This window comes from Hemiscyllium ocellatum, chromosome 13, assembly GCF_020745735.1.
Source record: "Hemiscyllium ocellatum isolate sHemOce1 chromosome 13, sHemOce1.pat.X.cur, whole genome shotgun sequence".
Lineage (NCBI taxonomy): Eukaryota > Metazoa > Chordata > Chondrichthyes > Orectolobiformes > Hemiscylliidae > Hemiscyllium > Hemiscyllium ocellatum.
Genome location: NC_083413.1, coordinates 56,334,929 through 56,359,548, shown reverse-complemented (window position 1 = coordinate 56,359,548; position 24,620 = coordinate 56,334,929). Strand labels below are relative to the sequence as shown.

At 41.3% G+C, this 24,620-nt stretch overlaps 1 protein-coding gene and 1 long non-coding RNA gene across 3 annotated transcripts in view; one reads left to right on the top strand and one right to left on the bottom strand.

Annotated features, from left to right (window-relative positions):
• Positions 1-24,620, top strand: part of LOC132821555 (uncharacterized) — a 48,122-nt gene that overhangs the window by 20,761 nt on the left and 2,741 nt on the right. The window contains exon 2 of the long non-coding RNA XR_009645330.1: positions 19,622-19,660. This is a non-coding gene — a long non-coding RNA (uncharacterized LOC132821555). The remainder of the gene's footprint in view (positions 1-19,621; positions 19,661-24,620) is intronic.
• The window catches only part of si:dkeyp-97b10.3 (NACHT, LRR and PYD domains-containing protein 1), an 83,424-nt gene continuing 77,936 nt past the window's right edge, over positions 19,133-24,620 (bottom strand). For both annotated transcript variants that reach the window (XM_060834195.1, XM_060834194.1), the window contains exons 17-18: positions 24,071-24,355; positions 19,133-19,625 (exon numbers count right to left, since the gene is read on the bottom strand). In XM_060834195.1, the coding sequence (XP_060690178.1) occupies positions 19,609-19,625; positions 24,071-24,355 (302 nt within the window). In that variant the 3' untranslated portion in view covers positions 19,133-19,608. The remainder of the gene's footprint in view (positions 19,626-24,070; positions 24,356-24,620) is intronic.

The window sequence follows — 24,620 nt, the reverse complement described above, 5'->3', positions numbered from 1 at the left end:
GCAAACTGATTAAAAGGTGAATGGCTTTGTATTTTTGTAGGCTCCACTGCCCTGTAGTTGAACACTTTAACTCCCCCTCCCACTCTGCCAAGGACACGCAAGTCTAGGGCCTCCTCCACCACCAAACCCTAACCACCTGACGCCTGGAGGAAGAAAGCCTCATCTTCCGTCTTGGGACCCTTCAACCACACAGGATCAATGTGGATTTCATCAAATTACGCATTTTCTCTTCCCCCACCTTATCCCAGTCCCAACCTCCCAACTCAGCACCGCCCTCTAGAACAGTCCTACATATCTGTCTTCCTTCCCCCTATCCGCTCCACCCTCCTCTCTGACCTATCACCATCACCCCACCTTCATTTACCCAACACATTCCCAGCTACCATCTCCACCCCCCCCAGCCCCAACTCCCCCCCTCCCATTTATCTCTCAGCGCCCCCAATCCACAAACCTCATTCCTGATGAAGAGCTTATGCCTGAAACATCGACTCTCCTGCTCCTCGGATGCTACCTAACCGACTGTGCTTTTCCAGCACCACACTCTTCATCTGTTAAATTAATAGTGTTTTTAAAAATGTATTTAGCTCATGTAAACGTATTTGTTGTTCAATCAAACGGGCACAAGAAACATCATCAGCTGATTACAAACCCTTTGGTCCAACCCGTCCATGCAGACCAGATATCCCAACCCAATCTAGTTCCACCTGCCAGCACCCGGTCCATATCCCTCCAAACCCTTCCTATTCATATATCCATCCAAATGCCTTTTAAACGTTTCAATTGTACCAACCTCCACCAATTCCTCTGGCAGCTCATTCCATACACATACCACCCTCTGCATGAAAAAGTTGCCCCTTAGGTCTCTTTATAAATTTCCCCTGTCACCCTAAACCTATACCCTCTAGTTCTAGACTCCCCGACCCAGGGAAAATACTTCGTCTAATTAACCTATCCATGCCCCTCATACTTTCATAAACCCCTATAAGGTCACCACTCAGCTTCCAATGATCCAGGGAAAACAGCCCCAGCCTGTTCAGCTTCTCCCCGTAGCTTAAATCCTGCAACCCTGGCAACATCCTTGTAAATCTTTTCTGAACCTTTTCAAGTTTCACTACATCCTTCGATAGGAAGGAGATAAGAATTGCATGCAATATTCCAACAGTGACTTAACCAATGTCCTGTACAGCCGCAACATGACCTCCCAACTCCTGTACTCAATACTCTGACCAATAAAAGAAATCAAACCAAATGCCTTCTTTCCTATCCTACCTACCTGTGACTCCACTTTCAAGGAGCTATGAACCAGCACTCCAAGGTCTCTTTGTTCAGCAACACTCCCTAGGACCTTACCATTAAGTTTATAAGTCCTGCTAAGATTTGCTTTCCCAAAATGCAGCACCTCATATTTATCCGAATTAAACCCCATCTGTCACTTCTCAGCCCATTGGTCCATCTGATCAAGATCCTGTTGTAATCTGAAGTTACCTTTTTTATTGTCCACTACACCTCCAATTTTGGTGTCATCTACAAACTTACTAACTATATCTCTTATGCTCGCATCCAAATCATTTAAATAAATGATGAAAAATATTGGACCCAGCACCGATGCCTGTGGCACTCCACAGATCACAGGCCTCCAGTCTGCAAAACAACCCTCCACCACCACCCTCTGTCTTCTACCTTTGAGCCAGTTCTGTATCCAGATGGCTAGTTCTCACTGTCTTCTGTGAGATCTAACCTTGCTCACCAGTCCTCCATGGGGAATCTTGTCGAACGCCTTACTAAAGTCCACATATGTCACATCTACCATTCTGCCCTCATCAATCCTCTTTGTTACTTCTTCAAAAAACTCAATCAAGTTTGTGAGACATGATTTCCCACATGCAAAGCCATGCTGACTGTCCCTAATCAGTCCTTGCCTTTCTAAATACATGTACATCCTGTTCCTCAGGATTCCCTCCAACAACTTGCCCACCACTGACGTCACGCTCACTGGCTTGTCCTTACCTTGTTCTTAAATAATGGCACCAGATTTGCCAACCTCCAGTCTTCCGGCACCTCACCTGGGACTATCGATGATATAAATTTCAGTACCACACCAGCCAGTTTACCCATCCTCAGTTGTATCCATCTTACAACACTCCAAGTCACTGTTCCCCAATGAATGCAGGGAAGTCTTCACACAGTTCAAAGTATTCACTTTTTTCAGCAATATTCAAAAGCAAACAAAAATCAAACAGGGGCTGCATTGGCCTTTCAGAATGCAAACATGCATGTTGAGCACCAGCAATTTTACAGTCAATGAATGATCATTGCATTCAACTGTCAACTACTGGAACTAAATGTCAATTAAATTAGTTCAGCTTGTTGTGCTTGATGCTGCTGCACTCTGTCACGCAGAAGGCAAATGTCCTCCTGTTCAATGTCCTTATTTTCCACCTCCCTCCCTCCCAGCTCTTCAGCATCTTCCACGTCGTCATTGCCTGCTCCACCTGTGTAGAACACAGCAATGTAGGACTATATGGTACACTTGTTCTGGATTGTACTGATCCAAGCTTTGGAATCTCATTGTTAGGAGACATACCTTTTGTTCAATCATGGCCCTGATCAAGTTATGAGCAGCATTATATCTATGCTCAACCTCAGTCAGGGAATTATGTAATGCAGTCACCAGCCATCCTTGTCGGTCATCTGGACACACAAATGCAGCAGAGACATAAGAGCTGTCAAAGGTATAGACATCACGGCAGTTCCTAATGCTCCAAGCCCAAACTTGTAAGAAGTACATCTGATGATCTCAAATGACTTGCATGTTGATGGAATGGAACTCTTTTCTATTGAAGGACTTTGCTGCATTATGATATGGCCTCCTCAGCACAAGGTGTGTACAGCTAATGATACCTTCTACATAAGGAAGCCAGGTATGTTGCCGAATCTTACTGCCCAAATTGTAGCACTGATTAAAGGGGTGGTATGGTGGCTCAATGATTAGCACTGCTGCCTCACAGCCTCAAGGACTTGGGTTCGATTCCAAACTGTGTGGAGTTTGCACATTCTCCCCATGTCTGCATGGGTTTCCGCTGGTGGTATGGCTTCCTCCCACAATCCAAAGATGCACAGGTTAGGTGAATTGGACAAGCCAAATTGCCCATAGTGTTCAGGGATGTATATAACAATAAACCTTGACCTTCCTGTATCTCCTTCAAATCCTGCGGACATCTCCAGCAGCAATCTCTTCATGCGGAGCCTGCTCAACATCTGCTGGAGGATGGAGCTGGACCTGGGCTTGGTGACAAGTCTGTTCCTCTTCAGTTTGTTGATAACCCCTGCTGAGCCTGGATCAGTCAGTTACATTTGCTGTGAACGTGTGTGGGGACCAGAACAGATCCTTAGTAATGCCAGCAGTCAACATTCCTTTTACTCCTGAATGATAGCTTTGCATATTGGTTCACACAGGGAGACATAGAACTTTTCCACATGAGGGCTGTGGAATGATTCAATGTGGAACATTGACTTTGGAGCTTATTCTGTTGAAAGCACCACCTGTCATTTCACAAAAAGACAGTAAAACATTACATGTGCGAAACCCTTCTCCTTCCAGCCCCACGTAACCCACAAAAAGCTTTTATTTTGTACAGTCACAGGGAATGGGCATCACTGGCGAGGCCAGTATTTATTGCCCATCCCTAATTCCCCTGAGGCGAGTGAAGAATCAAACACATGACTGTGGGTCTGGAGTCACCGTAGACCAGACCAGGTAAGGATGTCAGTTTCCTTCCCTAAATGGCATTAGAGAACCAGATGAGTTTTTCCAACAATTGGCAATGGATACATGGTCATCATTCGACTCCTGATTCCAGTTCTACCATCTGCCATGGCAGGATTTGATCCCGGGTCCCCAGAACATTGCCAGGGTTTCTGGATTGCTAGGCTAATGCCAGTAGGCCATCGCCTCCATAGCTGCATATCACAGAGTGTTGTATTATACTCACAGTTTAAGTCAACAGGGAATCAGTCCATTCCCATGTGCAGCCTGCGAGATCTTACTTTCAGATTTGTGACCTGCATGTGCTTCTTTTAAGTTGCCTGTGATTATTTCTGCTTCACTGTGATGTCTACCTTCAATCTATAAAAATCAATTATTGTTCAAGATTTCTTGTAGCCAGCATTTGTTCCCCACATAATTAGACACTGCATTTATTTCACATGCATGATGATTTGATGGCAAATTACTTCAAACTGCATTCCCTAAGTGCCTGAATGATGCAAGTGCCCCTTCCGTTGCTCAGAGGTTGAGCCTGTGATTCACCCTTGAGTTGGTAGTCACCATTTTCCAATCATCAGTCACATTTGGGAATCGAAAGATCATGAAAGATGACACAGGTCATACTGGGCGCCACAAGTCTCAGGCTCAGCCTGGTCATCAGATGTCCCCACTGAAACTCCATGTCCCTTTTCAGCTCAGACACCTTGAATAACTCATCACCACTGATCGTCCACTTGTTCTCACCCACCACCTGCAATTATGATGACTACTCTCATTCTTAACCTCTGATTCCCATCACTACAGTCTATTCCTGCCCAATATTGTGATGCACACCTTCCTCCTATGAGCCCATTGCGGTGGAAACTGACAGAGACCCAACTCCTCCTATTACATCCCATATTCTACCATGCACTATCAGCTCTCTTTTATATGTCACCAGGAAAATGATGGAAGGAGAAGATAAACAATGCTATTGAGCAGCATATGCTTAGCAACAAATTATTCACTGGTGCTCAGTATTGGTTGCACTGGAGTCACTCAGCTGCTGACATCACTACAGCCTTGGTTCAAACATGGATAAAAGAGATGAATTGCAGAGTTCAGGTGAGAGTGACTGCCCTTTATATCAAAGCTGTATTTGACCAACTGTGACATCAAGGAACTCTGGCGCAAAAGGAAGATAGTTGTGGTTATTGGACGTCAGTCATCTCAGCTGTAAGACATCTCTGCAGGAGTCCCTCAGGTTCGGTATTTTCTAATCCAAAATGTAATTACAGACTTCTGGAGAAGGTGGGACTTGAACTCAGCACCGCCTTCTTGACCTGAAATCTTCTTCCTGACCTCTCCGCCCCCACCCCTTCTCCAGCCTATCACCCTCACCTTAACCTCCTTCCACTTATCGCATTCCCAATGCCCCTCCCACAAGTCCCTCCTCCCTACATTTTATCTTAACCTGCTTGGCACACCCTCCTCATTCCTGAATAAGGGCTTATGCCCGAAACGTCGATTCTCCTGCTCCTTGGATGATGCCTGACCTGCTGAGCTTTTCCAGCAACACATTTTTCAGCTTGAACCAGAAGTGCCCGGCCTAGAAACAGTAACAGAAATTGCTGGAGAAACTCACCTGGCAGCATCTGGAGAGAGAAAGCAGAGTTAACATCATCCTATCCTATGTGCTAGTGTATAGGTCCAATTTTGAAGATTTTTTTAAAAATCTGAAATTGGGGGATGACTTATGCACAAGGTATTGTTTTCGAGGGAATTAATATTTATCTAAAAAATAGATAAAATGGGAAATTTACCTGCTTGGCAGCTCCCTGTTCCTGGTTCTGGAACATTCCCTGTCATACGTTTGTGCTGTGGTAAGCAGCAAGTAACTGAAACTGACTCTGCGGATACAGCAATAGCCCTGTGTAGTTGTACCATTACTGTAAACCTGAAAACCTGGAGCAGAGAGTGATGGCTGGTGGACTGGAAGACCCAGAATGGAGCAGCACAGACAGCCGACTGGAAAGCTGGAACGGAGCGCAATGAGCAAACACACTGACTCATCAATGTTGAACTGTAACTGTGAAAAACTAGGGACATATGACATATACATGAGATGTAAATAAAAATATAAGATTTCTTGACTAAACTAAGGTGTCTACTTATACTTGAGATCGACCTATACACAGATATATACAGTACCTAAAATATTAACTCTATTTCTCTCTCCACAAATATTGCGACACGCTAAGTTGCTCCAGCTGTGTCTGGTTCTGATTTCCAGCATCTGCAATTCTTTCTTTTTTTGTCCTCTGGCCTAGAGGTAGGGAGCTCCTCAGGGTAGTGTCCTAGGCCCAGCCATCTTCAGCTGCTTTATCAATGACTTTCCCCTCAATCATAAGGTCAGAAGTGGGGACCTTTGCTGATTCCTCAGATATTGAAGCAGTCCATGCCCAAATGCAGCAACATCTCACTCAGGCTGAAAAGTGGCAAATAACATTCGCAAAACACAAGTACCAGGCAATGACTGTCTGAAAGAGAGAATCTAACCATTGCCCTTGGATATTTGTACACATTTCTATCACTGAATCATTCATTATCAACATCTGGGGCGGTTACTGTTGATGAGACTAGCCATATAAATAATATGGCGACAAGAACAGGTCAGAGACTAGAAATACTGATTGACTAACTCAACTCTTGGCTTCCCAGAGCCTGTTTACCTTTTACAAGACAAAAAGTCAGGAGTACAAAATTAAAAATCACACAACACGAGATTATAGGCCAACAGGTTTATTTGGAAGCACTAGTTTTTAGAGCTCTGCTCCTTCATCAGGTGGTTGATGAAGGACCCTGATGAAGGAGCAGTGCTCCGAAAGCTAGTGCTTCCAAATAAACCTGTTGGATTATAGCCTAGTGTTGTTTGACTTTTAACTTTGTACACCCAACAAAGTGTACAACACTGGCATTTCTAGATCAAGTCAGGAGTGTGAAGGAATATTCTCCACTTCCCTGGATGAGAGCAACTCCAACAACACTCAAGAAACTTAACACCATCCAGAAGAAAAGCAGGCCACTTCATTGGTACAACATCCACCACTGATGCTCTGTAACAACAAAGTGTACCATCGACAAGATGCATTGAAAAAAGTTCATGAAGGATATTTGACACCACCTTCCAAATCCATGACCACTTCCATTTCGAAGGTCAAGGGCAGCAGATACATGGGAACATCTCCAACTGCAGGGTCTCGCCCAAGCCACGCACCATCCTCACTTTAAAATATTGTGACCTGGAATTCCCACCACTAATGGCATTGTGGGTCTACTGACTGTACATGAACTCCAGTGGTTCATGAAGACAGCTCAAGGACAACTAGCAAAAGGCAATAAATGCTGGCCCAGGCAGAGATGGGCACATCCATGATTGAAAAAACAAATTTCTTCCCTGAACCATACTTATCCCCACAGCATCCCATGTTGCTACCTTCAAACCTCAGTGTTGATCTCCCCACCCCACGGCTGTCCCATCACAACAGTGTCCCATATGTAACTGTGCCCAAGCCCTTTGACTGTGAGGAGATGCTGCCTTTGACTGACTGTACCAGAACCTCTGACTGATGGCAACCACCCTTGACTGTGTGCTAACCTATTCAACTTTAAAACACAGCCATAAGATTAATGCACATGCAGTATGATTGCTGCATAGGCTACTGGTATTCAGTTGACATAGGAGTATGCCATATAGCAATATGTCCAGCCTCTTGACTGATAACTGCTGAAACCATGACAAGCAGCCTTGTTTAGTTTTTGTGCTATACAACAAGGCAAGACCGAAATACTGTGCACCTTTAAAATCTGAGAGATAAAGTGCAAAAAGGCAAGGCCAAGCCAGGCAAGGCAAGGCAAGATAGGGAATGCTATGATTATTCAAATAGACACAATATGCTGAGAGTGAGTGACCTTCCCTGAAATGCAGTATGCTCCAGTTCATAAATTGGCTGTCTATTCCTGTATGCAAAATGCCAGTGCACTTCAAAGTTCAGGAATGAAGTGTACAAGCACACTGGAAGTGGATCAGAACTGTGCCATGATCATGTGGTAAGGCTGGTATGTGTTAAATGACATAGTCCATGGATGTGGGGTGTGTGTGGCCACTGCCCAATGAGTGAGCGCTGAGATATTGGTGCAGGCTGTTTGAGTTGGATGTCTAGAGGAGGAAGGAGCATGTTGCAGTCACCAGGTACCTGCTCAGAGTTACATGTCAGGATTTCTCAGCATCTATTCAGCGGGTGGGTGAATGAGAACTTGTATATTAATGAGATGAGATTAAGTAGCAATGAGAGAGAGATAGTGAACAGTAATCTATGTAAATACGCCTGTTACTGCACACTCGTGAAATCTTCTTGATGTCCAGGATTTGGTTGAAAAATGCAACTTTTTGGTCTTGACATTGAGAAGAGCTTCACTTGACATTGAGAAGAGCTTCACTTGACATCTCAGCAGATTTTCCAGAACTTGTGCCTACAGTACATAAGGTTTGGGAAAATTCTGTTCACAGTGTAAAAAATGATAAATATTTTGCACTCTTATGAGCATTTTATGTAGATAAAGTTATGTGGTATTAAGTAGAGAATCAAAACTAAAATACATTGTACAAATTAGCAGATTTAATCAGTATTGTAACAACATAACTCTCTGACTCAGAACTATTGCTTTTACTTTCTGGTTTCTTATCATGAGTACTTTCTATCTGGTTGTATCTCTTCATTTAACCCATGCCTTGTGAGTGATTCAACTGGGTAACCTGAGTAATCATGTCTGATTTGATTAGAACAAAGCTTGTCAAACTATTTAGCATAAAGGCCATATCTACACATAGAAACACTACGGAAACAGGTTGTAAATGTTCAAGAAATTAACAATTCGGGGCATAAATAATCAAAAAGCCTTTATTATTGTGGTTGTAATCCATCAAAGGAAAGCAAGAATAAAACCAAATCTATCCTCCTGGCTTAATGTGAAAAATGCAGTTGGTTACTGCTCTTGATGATGGCATTAAAAGCCCTGTGCCACTATTTTTTCTGTCCATGGATGATATCTGATTTGTTGAGTGTTTCCAGCATTTTCAGTTGTTATTCCAGGTTTCCAATGCCCTCAAGATTTTGCTTCAGTCTTGCCAATATAAATACTGCTTCACTACGATTTACAATATGGTGCTGCAAAAACCACCAATGGAAAGCAGTAAAGAACAGAGAAAGGACTTATAGATTGACCAGACAATATATGAGATGCACTTACTACACATCTTTTGAGAAGTAAAGTGATCTATATCCTCTGTGCCTGTATTCCTGGAAGAGGGGTTTAATGCACATATTGAAAGAGGTGCTATGATTTGTGTCTATACTGTATTTGTTAGGAAAAATGTTCCTAAGTTTCAATGTTCTCTAAACACAAAACTCTAACCAGAAATGCACACTCTTCACTTTCTATTACATTTATCATCCTTCTTCAAACAATCTAAATTTCAGCTGCAACTCTGAAAGGAACAGAATGTACTTTCTCAACTCGACTTCTGGAAGTGCACAAACAACTAATCATTGAGATGTCCACCTCAAAATGTGGAACTGAGATTACCCGTGGATGCCTTCAGTCATTCAGACCCTGAGAGTTGATGCAGGTTTTCAATGCATTTATGTTTCAAACATTTTCAATTTTGCAATCTCTTGTTCACCAGCAGAAATGTAGGTCAAGTTTTTTGCTAATGTATAAATCTACTACTTTCTCTTTATTTGGTATTATCTTAAATATGTGTCCTCCAGACATGGGTTCTTCTGCCATGGGAAGCAGTTTCTCTTTATTAATCTGATCAAAACTCCTCATGACTTTTAAAGTCACTACTAAAAATACCCTTAATAGGAGAACAACCCAATAATTCTATTCACACCACTTGTGACTTTTTGCATCCCTGGTATGGTGCTGGTGCTGGTGCTGGTGCTGGTGCTGGACTAGGGATGGGCAAAGTCGGAAGTTACACGACACCAGGTTATAATCCAACCGAGTTATTTGAAATCACAAGCTTTCTGAGTGCTACTCCTTTGTCAGCTGTGAGGTTTTGTGTTATAGGCTATCTTTATTAACTCACTCACCAGCTCACTAATAATAGGTTCCTGTTCATTCACTCACAACTCTTTACTAACCCTTTATTTACTATAACATGGTTTCTTTCATTCATCCCTAACACCACGGTTCTGTAGTATCTAAATTTAAAAACGTCACTGCATTTCCACACCTTATCAACCCCTGCTACAAGCACTGTTTCAGCGTACAGAACAATACCATCCCCATCAAGCCTCATGAAAGGTTATGATATTAATCAGCCCTTAGTAACCATCTCCTGGACCTGAATAGATTCCCCAATTCATAAGTACAGGTAACTGTTAAATACGTTTTAACTGGGCCATTACCTCTTTAAGGAACTGACAAAACAGCACTTGCATGAAATTGAATGAAAGAATGAAATCATTACGGGGCAAATGGCAAATAAATCTCACAACCTAGCTACAGTAATCAGTTTACTATTCTTTATTCTTATATTACAATTTCTAACTCATTTAGAGCATATTGGCCTAGTATTTTTACCAATGTTTACTAATATAAAAGACAAAAGAACTAACACTTCTAATTATGCAAGCAGACCAGACAGACATCCCATCAGAAGTAGCAGCCAGCAGTTGGCACATATTTAACCCATCTCCTGTCTCTCAGGACAGTAGCTCATCAAACCTTTATATACTATAGATGGAAAATGTAACACTACAGTAATGAAATGCAAGAGCTGTGTATACAGGGGCTTTTGTAAGAACTGTATTTTAGGATTCTATTGCCGTCTCAAACTTGTGCTGTGATTGCTGAATAAAGAGGCTTTTTTTGCCACTCACCGATTTGGTTATTTGAACATGATCCCACAACTTGGAGTAGTCGGCAGGATCACTGGGGGACACTGTTTAAACCTTCTTAGAATCGTGATGTAGTCCCTGAATGTGATCCCAAACCTTTTGTGAGTTGGCTATTTTATTTAGAATCCCCTGTGTCTAGACCTCAGATCGGCTTACATAATCTACGGCAGGAAATCACCCACCGAAGGATGTTGTCTACGACACATGAATTGGGGTGATCATGAGTGACCCCAGGAAACTGTCTATAATATCCAGGGGCAGGCTAACCCCCCCCCCCCCCCCCTTTACATAACTGAGGAAGAAATGCTGTGGCAGTCACAGAACTACCTTGAGATACAGTTCTTATTAGGGAAGACCCTATCCAAAATTGGTCAGAAGTATAATATGCTCCAAGGACAGTTGACCCTAATTGACATGAAACAGGTCTAGTGGAAAAGCACCTGACAGAAAGATAATAACAGGATTGGTCGCCTAACTGGTCCCTTGCATTACTGGGAAAATTTTACCAGAGAAACAAAGTCATGTCCCAGTGATCCCATGATCGTGAAGTAACCCAATTTAAAGAGCAATTAACAACAATGCATGAACAGCTGTGGAAAGAAAGATCCAAACAGGAAACAACTCACCTTAAAAATCAGGAGCTTGAAAAAGAGAACAATAAACTGAAAGACGAGGTAACAGTCTTGTGAGTTTCTTCCCAGGTTCCCAAGGCCTCACAGATTTTGTACCCGACCACCCCAGACATCCAGGAAGTGATTCAGAAAAAGAAAGTTATTGCCCTTGGGAACCAGAGGGACTCTAGCAGTGAAAGCGATGAGGACTGTATATCCCCGATACCATTTTTACAACCCCTTAAAACCAGGAAAGTAAAGATTGAAAAAATGGTCAGGCAGATAGTAGAGGGTGGTACTGAGGTGGACGTTGCTATACTATGGACCGGAATACACACTGTGCACGGACCTGTGACCCGAAAGAATATAGTCAGGTGGTCTAAAGAAATGTATCATCCAAAGAAGGGGCCAATGAAGACATGGGAAAGTCAAGACTGGTTGAGGGGAATATATACGCTCCATCCCTGGTAAGGGGTACAGATTCTGAATGTTATTATAACTAAAAGAAATGGAAGCCGCAGTCAAAGGTGCTGTTGGAGAGTATTAGCAGAGCTGCAAGCTAGCTGGACAGCAATAAAACCTTGGTTAGAGGGGTACTGTCCACATTAGACTGATTGGACAAAAGTCACAGCTTGCTGTCAAAAGCCCACAGAAGACGACCGAGTGTATGAGGAAGGGTTTAGGACAATCTGGAACGAATATTCAGGAGTCTCAAATGTGCAGGATGACAGGGATTTTGAAGGTTGTGCTTATGGCCTGCTGAAATCTGCGTTTGCAGCCACACTTAAACCTGAGCTCAGTAAATTATTAAAGCTCACCAAACCGGATTGGGACGAGAGGGTTCTAATTACTATGACTTGGTGGACCGAGCCCACCAGCTCAACCGAGATATGGGCACTGAATTGCGATCCCTTCAGACAGGACAAATGAAACAAACCCCCAGAAACCCTGGGAAGATCCAAGACAAATGCCCAGGGAAGAGTCACTTCCATGAGAAGGAAAGCCACTGGGCCGGCGGTGCCGGCAGAGGGAAAAAGTGGAATTCGCCAACGAAGCAATGAGGAAGAGGAGATTCCAGAAGCTGGGAATAAGACCAAACTCCAAGAAGTGTTTAAAATGTTAACAATCCTGCTGCAGGATCTGCTAAAGTTGACAAAAAAAACATGCCCCTCTACACTCCTACTGGCTTTATGCCTGCAGAGGGGAGATGGACTGGATGTGACCATGAGAGCGGGTGACCTGGACATTGATTGCCTTTTGGACACAGGAGCAGCATTGACATGCCTAGTCCAGAGGTATGCGACCAAACTCCAGCTTGATAAGACCATGATGACAGCTTATGGAACAGGAGCTGACAGGATTGAAATCAAACGGACCAAACCCACATCCCTTGAATTCGGCCCTCACAAGTTAGTAACCTTTGTATGGGTAGAACCTGTAGCCCAGCTGCTCCTCAGAATGGATACCCTCACCCAGCTGAATTCCTCTTTATATTTTGATGATGGACAGATAACATGGTCCATAAGAACCCTACAAAGGGAGGAACTAAAAGACTACCCCATCTGGGTTGGAGACCAGGGTGACTGCGGGTTACTCCAAATGAAGCCCGTGACTTTTACAAGTACAATCTCGACCTTGTACTAAACAAGATAACAGGACTTTGATGAAAATCCACAGCACTGTATGTCTCACAGTCCGGTGTGGCCTGTGCAAAAAGCAAGTAGGGAATGGATAATAATTACAGATCACAGGAAAACCGGATGGGCAGTCAAGACATTCAGGACTGTTATGACATGAGGAAGCCTACCCCCGGAGCATCTGCACAGGCAACAGAGTTACGGGCTCGGACTGAAACCTGCAGAACAGCAAAGGATCAGTCTGCCAACTTTTACGTAGGCTCGCTGGAGGAAGGTCATGATACTGTACCAGCTGAGTGGGTTCTTGTGAAAGAGACCCACAAGGAACCCTTAGGTGTGACGAGGGAAGGACCATACCAGTGCTTCCAGGTCCAAGGAAAGGAGACCTGGATTCATGCCTCCCACACAAATGGGCATCTCACATTACAGCAGGACCAGAGACCAACTGACTGCCATGATGTTCTTATTGTTATTTCAACGGTGCATGTTTTCTTTTTGTAAAGTGTAGTTGCCAAACTGTTAAAAGTTTATAAGCCAAGGTAAGGTTTATGTGATTCCCTTTGAGAGGTGTTCTGTATGCTGAAATACTGCTTGCAGGAGGGGCTGATAAGGTGTGGAAATGTAGTGATAGGTTTGAAAGGGTTGTGTTTAAATTTGGATACTACAGAACTGTAGTTTTATAAATGAGTGAAAGAACCCATGTTATACTAAATAACGGGTTAGCAAAGGGTTATGAATGAATAAACAGGAACCCGGTATGAATGAATATAGCGAGCTGGGGAGTGAGTTAATAAAGATAGCCAATAACACAGTATCTCATAACACAATATCTCACACAGGTATGGATTGATTAGGTTCTGTCTGACTTTCATAATGGAATCTGTTTTCTATCCAGTGCAGAGGAGAATAGGAAACTGTTTATAAATGAGCTGAGATTGGGTACTAATGACATGCTAATGACATGCTAATGCATGCAAATAGGAAATTCCACTGCTCATTAGCAGGGTGCTTTCCTCCCCGTTCAAATCTTAGTTGCAGAATTGGACTGCCTTTTCCTCCACATCAAGCATCTAATTTTTTTGAACTCTATATTTTCCCAACTGCATCCTAATGTCCACATTGTTCAGGCTGGGTGCCTGAGCCCATTGTTTGAGACTTTGAGGAAGACCAGTTGTTCAGTCTCTTTCAAGATCCAGTTCTGTCCATAAGTCTGTACAACCTGTATACAGCAGGGAAGCTAAGCTGGTTCCTTGCTGGTCTCATGGTTAGAATTTAGCACTCTCACTGATATGGGCCAGGTTTCATTCCTGGTGATTTCTGGTGGGCCAGTGGTAATGTTACAACAGCTAGAAGACTCTGAGCTAGAAGATATGATTCAAGTCCCACGTGCTCCAGATATATGTCATAATATTGCAGTGATTGTGATGAGGTTAGCCAGGTGAACTTGATAGAATATGAGCTCCCTGATTGGGGCTGTTAGTCTGGCGCAATCAGGGAGCCTGACTGACAAAATAAACAGGAGTGTCAGATGTTCTGTTCACTCTGATAGCCGGATCTGAGGAATCTGGTTCAGTGCCAAGTACTATATGCATGACTTGGTGATGTGATACCAGCCTCTGTTGAGTTACTCCAGTGGCGCTGAGGGAAAAACACACCTCCTGAAGAAATTTGCTTGCAATAGTTGTCTTTGAATTGGGGCAAACATTCTGGTATCATGCCATTATTTGGGAAGCATTCCACATTTGATCCTACTGTCAAAGACAGGGCCCACTGTGCGGAAAGAATGCATTATTTCTTCTGGGTAAATTACATTGGGGTAGATGAGAAGCAACAAGTAATTCTCTTGACAGCTTGCGGACTGAAGGTTTTTTGGTTATTAGGAGCCTAACGTACTCTGAAGCACCAGATACTAAAACCTTTCAAGAATTGACGGATTTAGTTCAGGAATGAGACAATCCAATTGTGAAATGCTATCAGCTTTCCTCAGCAATTCAAGAAGCAGGGAAATCTGGTTCAGGAGTTTTGGCTAGGTTAAGATGACTGGCATAGGCATGTGATTTTGGTTTGTCCCTTAATGAGTTTGGTATGCATGTGAACTTCAAACAGGCACTACAACTGGCTTTATTATTGGAAACTGTGGTAAGTACAGCATGTGAATTAAAGAGTACCTCAATAGAAGTGGACATCTTCGTCAGTCTGACTGAACTTGGAGAACACCACTCGAGTGAAGGTGATTGCATAGCCTCACTCAGGACATATCCTGAACTGAGAGACTCTAGGTCAGCCAACAGCAAAACCCCAAAACATAGCTGGGCTTTGTTAATGGTTGACATTTTCTTCAGGATCTGAGCTGGCAAGCCATTGTAGTTGCTACCAGTATGCAGACTTGTGACAGCAAAAGACTCATTATTTATAAATTGAAAAAGAGAATTATAGGTCGGTATGCAAGACAATGCTCCCCTTGGAAATTCCATCTGCATTTGGTTTGGGGGAGTTAAGTTGCTTAGCAAAATCCAAGCCAGATCCAATCAAAATAAGTGTCTGGTTAAATGTTCGTCTGGTTCTAATGGAGGTTGAGACCGGTATAGGTGATTCAGTGATCGAGAAGCAGTCTTTAACAGAATTCTCTCTGGACTCCATCCCTTAAGTTTGCATAAGGCCTAGGCGAGACTGAGAATCTATTCCAGGGAACCGTTACAGATTGAGGGGATAACTACAGTTCCGGTCACGTATGAGAAACAGCTGGTTCAGTTACTGCTGATTGTAGTAAAAGTGTTGGGCCCCAGCCTGATGGGGTGAAATTGGCTCAACATTTTCCATTAGAAAACGGCTGCCTGAGTGAAGTTCTAATGAAATATCTAGAGGTTTTTTCAGGAAGATCTAGGGCCTATGAAAGGAGCCAAGGCCACTTGCATATTGACGAGGTAACAAGGTGTGCTCAGTGACATACGGATAAAGGACAGGCAGCAATCAGGAGACTGGAAAGCGATGTAATCATCAAACCTGTCCAGTTTGCGGAATGGGCAGCACTGGTCATACTGACTGTGAAGCCCAATTGGTTTGTTCTTTGTGGGGATTTTAAACAAATGGTGAACTGCTTTTCACAGCTGGATAAATACCCAATCCCTTGCATGGAGGATTTATGCTCAAAGCTGGCAGGGTACTGTCATGCATGAAGCTGGTCATGAGCCATGTGTATTTGTAATTGCACTTAGATGAGGATTCCCAAAGTGTACTAAATTAAGACCCGTAAAGGTTTGTACCAATATACGAGACTGCCATTTGGGGTAATGTCTGTCTGTACAATCTTTTCATGGATGATGGAGAACATTTTACAAGATCTAACTTAGGTCGCCGTTTATCTAGATGACTTGATAATAACAGGGAGGACCAGTGAGGAGTATTTAGAGAACTTGGACATAGCCTTTAGACATTTCTCTCAGGTGGGCATATGCCTCTTAAGGGAAAAATGTGTGTTCCTGCACTCCAAGTGACCTCCTTGGGTTACAGAATTGACAGAACTGGATAACACCATTGGAAAATAAAGTAAGGGCAACCAAAGGTGCCCTAGCTCCCATGTTTATACCAGAGTTTAGCTCTTTCCTTGGGCTGGTGAATTATTATTGAAAGTCTATTAATAACCTGCCCTTAATTCTGGCACCTTTGCATTAACTCTTTAAAGAGGATCACATAACCAAACCATAGCTTTCGGGGAAGTGAAGACTCAGTTACCTTCCTCTAAGTTGCCTGCACATTATGATTCTACGTGAGATCTGGTATTGACGTATGATGACTCCCCATACGGCATTGGGGTAGTATTAGCTCATAAGTGGCCCAATGGAGAGCAATGTCCAATAGAGTATGCATTCAGGACTTCAGCTAATGCAGAGCATAAATACGCACAGATAGAAAAGGAAAGTTTGATAGTCATGTTTGGAGTCAGGAATTTCTGCCAGTACCTTTACAGACATAAACTTGTAATAATAATGGACTACAAACCCCTGTTAGGCCTACTTAAAGAGAACAAGCCACCCATAGCTTCAGGCCAAATTCAGTGATGGGTTTTAATACTAAGTCTGTATAATTACAAGTTGGGATATTGTCCATGAGGCCAAGTAACGAATTTGGATGCATTGAGCCATCTCCTGCTGATGGTTACACCATTGGTGGTACTGCCACTGAAAGAGTCCATAATGGTTTTAAATTTTCTGGACACACTATTAGTCACTGTTGAAAATGTCAGACTTTGGACACAATGGACCCACTGCATTTTGTCATTTATACAAACGATTTGGATGTGAACATCGTAAGTTTGCAGATGACACCAAAATTGTAGGTGTAGTGGACAGTGAAGAAGCTTGCCTCAGATTACAATGGGATCTTGACCAGATGGGCCAATGGACTGAGTAGTGGCAGATCAGAGCAGGACTCATCCATTTAATGGTAAGATCCTGGGGAGTGTTTCTGAACAAAAGGACCTCAGAATGCAGGCTCATAGTTTCTTGAAAGTGAAGTCACAGGTAGATAGGACAGTGAAGAAGATGTTTGGTATACTTTCCTTTACTGGACAGAGCATTGAATATAGGAGTTGGGAGGTCATGCGGGGCTGTACAGGACATTAGTTAGGCCAATTTTGGAATATCGTGTGTAATTCTGGTTTCCCTCTTATCAGAAGGATGTTGTAAAACTTGAAAGGGTTCAGAAAAGATTTACAAGGATGTTACCAGGATTAGAGCATTTGAGCTGCAGGGAGAGGCTGAACAGGCTGGGGCTGTTTTCCTGGAGGGTCAGAGGCTGAGGAGTCACTTTATAGAGGTTTATAAAATCCTGAGGGGCATGCATACGATAAATAGACACAGTCTTTTCCCTGGGGTAGGGGAAGTCCAGAACTAGAGGACACAGGTTTAGAGTGAGAGGGGAAAACTTTAAAAGGGACCTAAGGGGCAACGTTTTCACGCTGAGGGTGATGCATGTATGGAATGACCTGCCAAAGGAAGTAGTGGATGCTGTTACAATTACAACATTTAAAGGGCATTTGGATGCGTATATGAATAGGAAGGGTTTGGAGGGATATGAGACAAGTGCTGGCAAATGGGACTAGATTGGGTTACGATATCTAGTTGCCATGGACGAGTTGGACTCAAGGGTCTGTTTCCCTGCAGTGACTCTGTATGATTCTCCATGGATGCAGTCTGACCTGCTGTGACCCCCAGCAATTGTTGTTTTCCACATGAAATATGAGTTCCTGACAGGAGCTGTTAATCTGGTCCATCGTGGAGCCCTGACTGACAGGTATGAACAGGAGTGTCAGGCATTCTGTTCACTCTGAGAGCTGGCTCTGAGGGAGCCAAATCAGTGTCAAGGACTCTCCATGTGTAAGTAAAAGGTGACTTGGTAACAGGATACTGGCCTCTGTGGAATTATTTAAAATACACCTGAAAATTTTGATTTAAAACATCTACAACAGTGACAGGGTATCTTTTCCATAACAAATTGTGCAGCACATGCACATGGTAGCTTTCATCCTCTTTATATCTGGGAATATAAAGAACCCACCCACAACTTGCTTATGCCAGAATTAGATGGACATTTTTTTTTGGTAAGCAATAAGAATTGTATTTTTGTTGCAATCCTCAGAAATTCAAGATTTCTCAAATATTATCTACTGAATCTGGAATTCCAGTTTGAAGACTTTTAAAAATGAATTTGCAGAATTAATCGCCCATCTACTTGTTGAAGATTTTGATTAAAGAATTTAAAAGCCACCTGTTGGTCAAGCTTTTTTGTTGGTGATGCACATTACATAAAACGTGTTGGCACTGAATGGCATCTCTTATTGGTCCTGGTAATTTGACAATTCTAGGGGACTATCTTGCAGTTAACTGCTTTGATTGTGAGTTTTCCCTGATGCATAAACCACACAGTCATCTGCAAGTAGTTGCACCAAATTTTTAATTGGTTTGCCACTTTGTTGTTTTTGTATGTCAAGAACAGTAAAGTCCAAACACAGTTCCCCTGTTTAGTCCAGAGAGGACTTCTCTAAAAGAGGATGATTCTTCATCACGTACCACTTCTCTGTTGGTAAGGAAGTGCTGGAACCAAAACCAGGGCTGCATTTGGCCTGGAGGTCATAGTTTGTCCGTGGTGAATTAAAAAGAAAGAAACTACTGCTTCATAGAAAAGTTGATTTATTTTAATTACTCTGTAAAAAACATTATTCTATCCAACTATAATTCTAAACATATATAAAAGTAGGCTCCAGGCACTCAAAAGTTTGTACAAATGTTCCACATTTTATAACCACAATTTACACCAGATTTTTTTTTCAAGAATCTAGAAAATTTTACATTATGTTCAAGTGATGATTAATGCTTGTAAGAGATGGACAAAGTTCTACATTTTGAAGCAGATCTACATACACCAATTTATTTAGTGTGCTTGTAAAAGCAATTGCTTTGCTGAGTTACTTTCATTCAGATGATAATGTACAAAAATTAAATTAAATTCTTGCTTTTTTTTAACGAAGTGTACAATATAAAAACGTAACTTGCAAATAACCAAACTGCAACTTATTGTGGCAGAGTTTATACCATCGTTCATAAAGACGTCTCCTTACGTAGTCTACTCATCATGTTCTTCATTCGTCTTTATTGATTACAGAAACCTGGAGGAGACAACAGAAACAAAATGGTGATAAAAGTAAGTAATAAAGGAAACAACAAAAAGAACATATCTGTGGGGAGATTCCCACTGTATTTAAAATCAGCCGGGGTCATAAACTAATGGTACTGTGATTCTGGATAAATGCATTTAAAATTACAGCTATAGTCCAGTCCAACAATGTATTGCGATAAATAGAACAAAATAGGTGAGATTTAAATCATTCAAAGCCCACCCCAATTGCTGAGTGATTAAGTCAGTTCACCCAATCTCCTTTTCTAACTCTGATAGGAGGTAAACTGAAGCTTTGTAGAAATGCTGTAAATGGGTGAAAACAGCCATTACCTAAGAATCTCTCCATTCTCACTGTACTAAGGTTATGATGGGAAATAGAGACAATGCCTGTGGAAATTCAAGGGTAATGCTCCTGCTCAAGATTCAATCAACTGAATTCCAGAAATTGTAAGTTACATACAGCTATATAAAATCCCCACAATGTGGAAACTGGCCATTTTGCCCTACAAGTGCACACTGACCCTCTGAACAGTATCCCACCCAGACCTATTCCCTTACCCTATTATTCTACATTTTCCTGACTAACGCATCAGGCCTGCACACAACGGGCAATTTAGCATGGCCAATTCATCTAACCTGCACATCTTTGGATTGTGGGAGGAAACCAGAGCACCCAGAGGAAATCCACACAGACATGGGGAGTATGTGCAAACTCCACACAGTCACCTGAGGCTGGAATCAAACCCAGGTCCCTAGTGCTGTGAGGCAGCAGTGCTAACCACTGAGCCACCGTGATCATTAAATCTCTTGATAATTTGATTACTAGTAAATCTGTGAAGATAATATTCTCATTAATTCTATATACAACTATTTCATTTTAGAATTACTTCAGATTGCAACTCAAAATATAATAGAAGTTTCCATTATCTTGCATATAAAAGTTATAAGAAGAGAAAGAATTTAACTTTGGGATATAATTTTGATTATGATACAAATAATACTTAGAAATGTAACAGTTTCAGGAGGTGTTTTCTTTTTCAAGTTTCTGATCAAAATCAATCACATATTACTAATTGTGATGACTGTATGAAGCAGCACATTCAGCATTTTAAAAGATCATTTTTAAAAGTAACTGATTAATTAGTTAAAGATTATGTTCTAAAACACTGATTGTGCTGGTTCATAGCAGAAATAAAGATTAAAAGGTGAATGTAATAATTTGATATAGACTATAAGTCTATAAAAAAAGGCTCTCGAACTTTCTCCACCATTCAATAGACTTATGGCTCACCCAGCGTTCTTCACTTCCACTTTCCTGTGTGTTCTCATTAACCCTTGATTCCCCTTGTGATCAAGAATCTATTTCAGCCATAAATATGCACAATCTGCTTTGTCAATTCTCTGTGGCAAATTCCAAAGATTTTCAACCTTCAGAGAAGAAATTCCTTCTCATCTCAATCTTAAATTGGTGCCCCTTTTTCTGAGATGATAGCTCCTGGTCCTACACTCCCTCATGTGGGGAAACACTCTCTCAGCATTTACCATATCAAGCCCTTAGAAATCCTATATATTTCAATGAGATCATGTCTCATTATTCTAAACTCCAATGGGTAGAGTCCCAGCCTTTGTGCTACTTTGTGAACCTACTTTGAATTGTTTTCAACTCAGTGATGTTTTACCTTAAACAAGGGCACCAAAACTGCTCACAGTACTGCAGATATGGTCTCATCAGCACCTTGTACAGCTGCAGTACGATTTTCCAACTGTTAAACTCCATCCCCCCCCCCACCGAAATAAGGGCCAACACTCGAATATTCAGCCTTCCGGATTATCTGCTGTACCTGTGTGTAAACATTCTGGGTTCCGTGCACGATAATCTCCAAGTCCCTTTGTGTTGCAGTTTTATGCAGTTTTTCTCTGTTTAAATAAGTCTGTTCTTTGGTTTCTCTTCCAAAATAAACAACATCTCATTTGCACACATGATATTCCCATTTGCCAACTTCTTGCCCACTTACTTAAACTATCAATATCTCTCATTAAATTGTTTGTAGCACTCTTGAAACTTGCCTTTCCATTGCTTTTGTTTGGCCACAGTATTTTGCTACCTTCCTCCAAATCATTAATATATATATCGTGAACAGTTGTAATCCTTGCACTGATCTCTTTGGAGTCCCACTGATTACTGGTTGCTAAACTGAAAAAGAACCCTGATTGCCACTTGCTGTTCTCCGCCCATTAGCCAATTTGAGTAGTATTGCTGAAAATACTGTGATCCCAAAATGCCATTTTACTTTTCTTCCAGGGTGTGGCTAATTTGTGCGCCGGGAAGGAATCTGGCAGAATAGCTTCTAAATGAATGCAAAAGAACATTGAAACCGAGTTGCAAATGAAACTAATTTGTGCTTGAAATTCCACAAGGCTTTACACTGGGTTCGTGATTTTGAACAATTGCAAACGAGGGGCAAGGATAGGGTAAACAGGCATGGTCTTTTTCCTGGGGTGGGGGGAGTCCAGAACTAGAGCGCATAGGTTTAGGGTGAGAGGTAAAAGGGACCTCAGGGGAAACTTTTTTACACAGAGAGTGGTGCATGTATGATATGCCAGAGGAAATGGTGGAGGCTGCTACAATTACAGCATTTAAAAGGCATCTGGATGGGTATATGAATAGCAAGGGTTTGGATGGAAATGGGCCAAGTGCTGGCAAATGGGACTAGATTAGATTACGATATCTGGTCGGCATGGATGAGTTGGACCAAAGGGTCTGTTTCCATGCTGTACATCTCTATTATTCTATGACTCGAAGTGGAAACTGCTGGTCCATCCATACATTTTAAATCCATGACTCTTAGCTCTAAATCTGTTCTCCTGAACAGAAAACCTATGAGGAAAGGTCAGACAGGTTCACCTGAAGAGAACTAAGAATTGAAACATATTGGTTGAAACATATAAATTTCTGAGAAATCTTGACAAGGTAGATGTGGAGAGGGTGATTCCTCTTCTGGGAGAATCTAGACTGGGGTTCGCTTTAAAAATTGGAGATTGCCTATTTAAAACAGAGAAGAGGCGAATGAAATTCTCTCCGAAGTTTGCAAGTCTTTGGAATGCTCTTCTTGAAACAAAGTCCTAGAATATTTCTAAGGCAGAAGTAGACAGATGTTTGTTAAGCAGGGAGGGGAAAAGTTTAAGTGTAGGTGGGAATATAGATTTGAGCAGAAATAAGCTTCAAGCTCAACTATTTGTGTTGTGTTTAATGCAGGTTATGAATTCCCAAATCACACTATCATTCTGCCTTAATGTAACTTAGCATCAATCATAAATGCATGGTGTTATTATCTCTTTGGGATTTTTTAAGTATGAAAATGTAGGGTTTTAATTTTTCCATTCAATTTTCATTTAACAGGAAGTACAGAGAAATTCTAATTGTATCAGTTTTCCACTGATGTATTAACTCAGAAAGTATTTGTCCAACTTCCCAGAGAAATTCTGGTCTATGAGGGCTTGTCTACACTAATTCTGATTGCATGTCTCATCTATTTAAGGAGTCAGGTCAAGATCAAGAGCAGTTATAGAGCACTGTACAATAGGGAAACTAGAAAATTAAGCTGAATTGCAAATTTGTACAATTTGATTAACTGGCTAGGCTGTTTCAGCATTATGAATGACTGACTTAATATTCATCAACTCAGCTAAAATACTTACTTTTATTTATGTAATCAACCTCTCATTTTGATATTAGGAACAAAGACAAGAACAGTACAAATTTTAAAATTTGTCCAAGTTATCTACTTGTGTTGATTGTATTATAAATTAAGCCTGCATATAAATGTCTTAGTTAAATCTGCTTCTAGTATTTATAATGATAAGTATAAAACACATTTCATGTAGCGGTAAGCTATACACCTAGGGCTTTTCAACAGTTTAAGCTCATGTCTGTAATATGCTTCTCAGTTTAGTTTCTAACTGATTAAGGTGCTCATGAGGAGCATAGTTTAAAAATCCTATGATTGTTGGTTAGAATGGGACATTGCTTAGACAGACTTTTCCCAATAAGGACTGCATTAGACAAACAATCAGAAGACGTCATAAGAATTTAGCTGTTCTTATTAAATCCACCTGAGATAATGAGGCATCTGCAGGGGAGAATTAAAATTCCATGTTTGTCTCAAATTGTATTAATGCTGACTTAACAAACAACAGTAAACTCACACAACAATTTTGAAAGGAATTTCAACATTGCATTTTTGGGATAGAAAATAAGGAACAGAATTGTAAAGAATTAAACAAGAAACTGTGGCAATGTGCCAGGTTTTCCTGCCAGTTCTATTGTCCATCCCAGTCATCTTTTTTTTGTCAATGAATAACACTAGAAAGTATATCGGCATTTTTACTATAACATCTCAATGAATTCATTAATAAAAATGCATTTCTCTGTACCTTCTAGGAGAATCCTGGCTTCAGGTTCAATATTTGCATCAATTAGTTTTTTTCGAAGATTGGAGGGTGTTGCATTGTCCGATTCATTATTTTTCCATTTTTGCAACATGTAAAATATTTGCATTGTAGGTGATGCATTTTGGTCCTTAATTTTATCAATATCTTGGGACCGCAGATCAAGACAACTAATAGCAAAGACCTGCCAATTACTCCCCAGTTTTTCAGCAAATTGCATTAATTGCTTCTCAGTGATAGTATTATTCTTATTGCACGGTGGTCCATCAGCTGCAAATAAAATACATGAAAATGAATTAGCAACATTAGACTCATTTGCAAAACTTCAGTAAATTGCTTAAAAAGTATTTTAGAATTGTATATTATACCAAGTGTAACTTGCTGGTATCTGACTTCAATATTAATCCAAGATAGATTTGTCTTTATTATTAATTTATACTAAAGTACTTGGGTACCACACTGTGGAAAATTATAACATATGTCAACTCATTGGATTACAGTGATTGAATATTGCATCTTAGTTTTTTAAAATGTT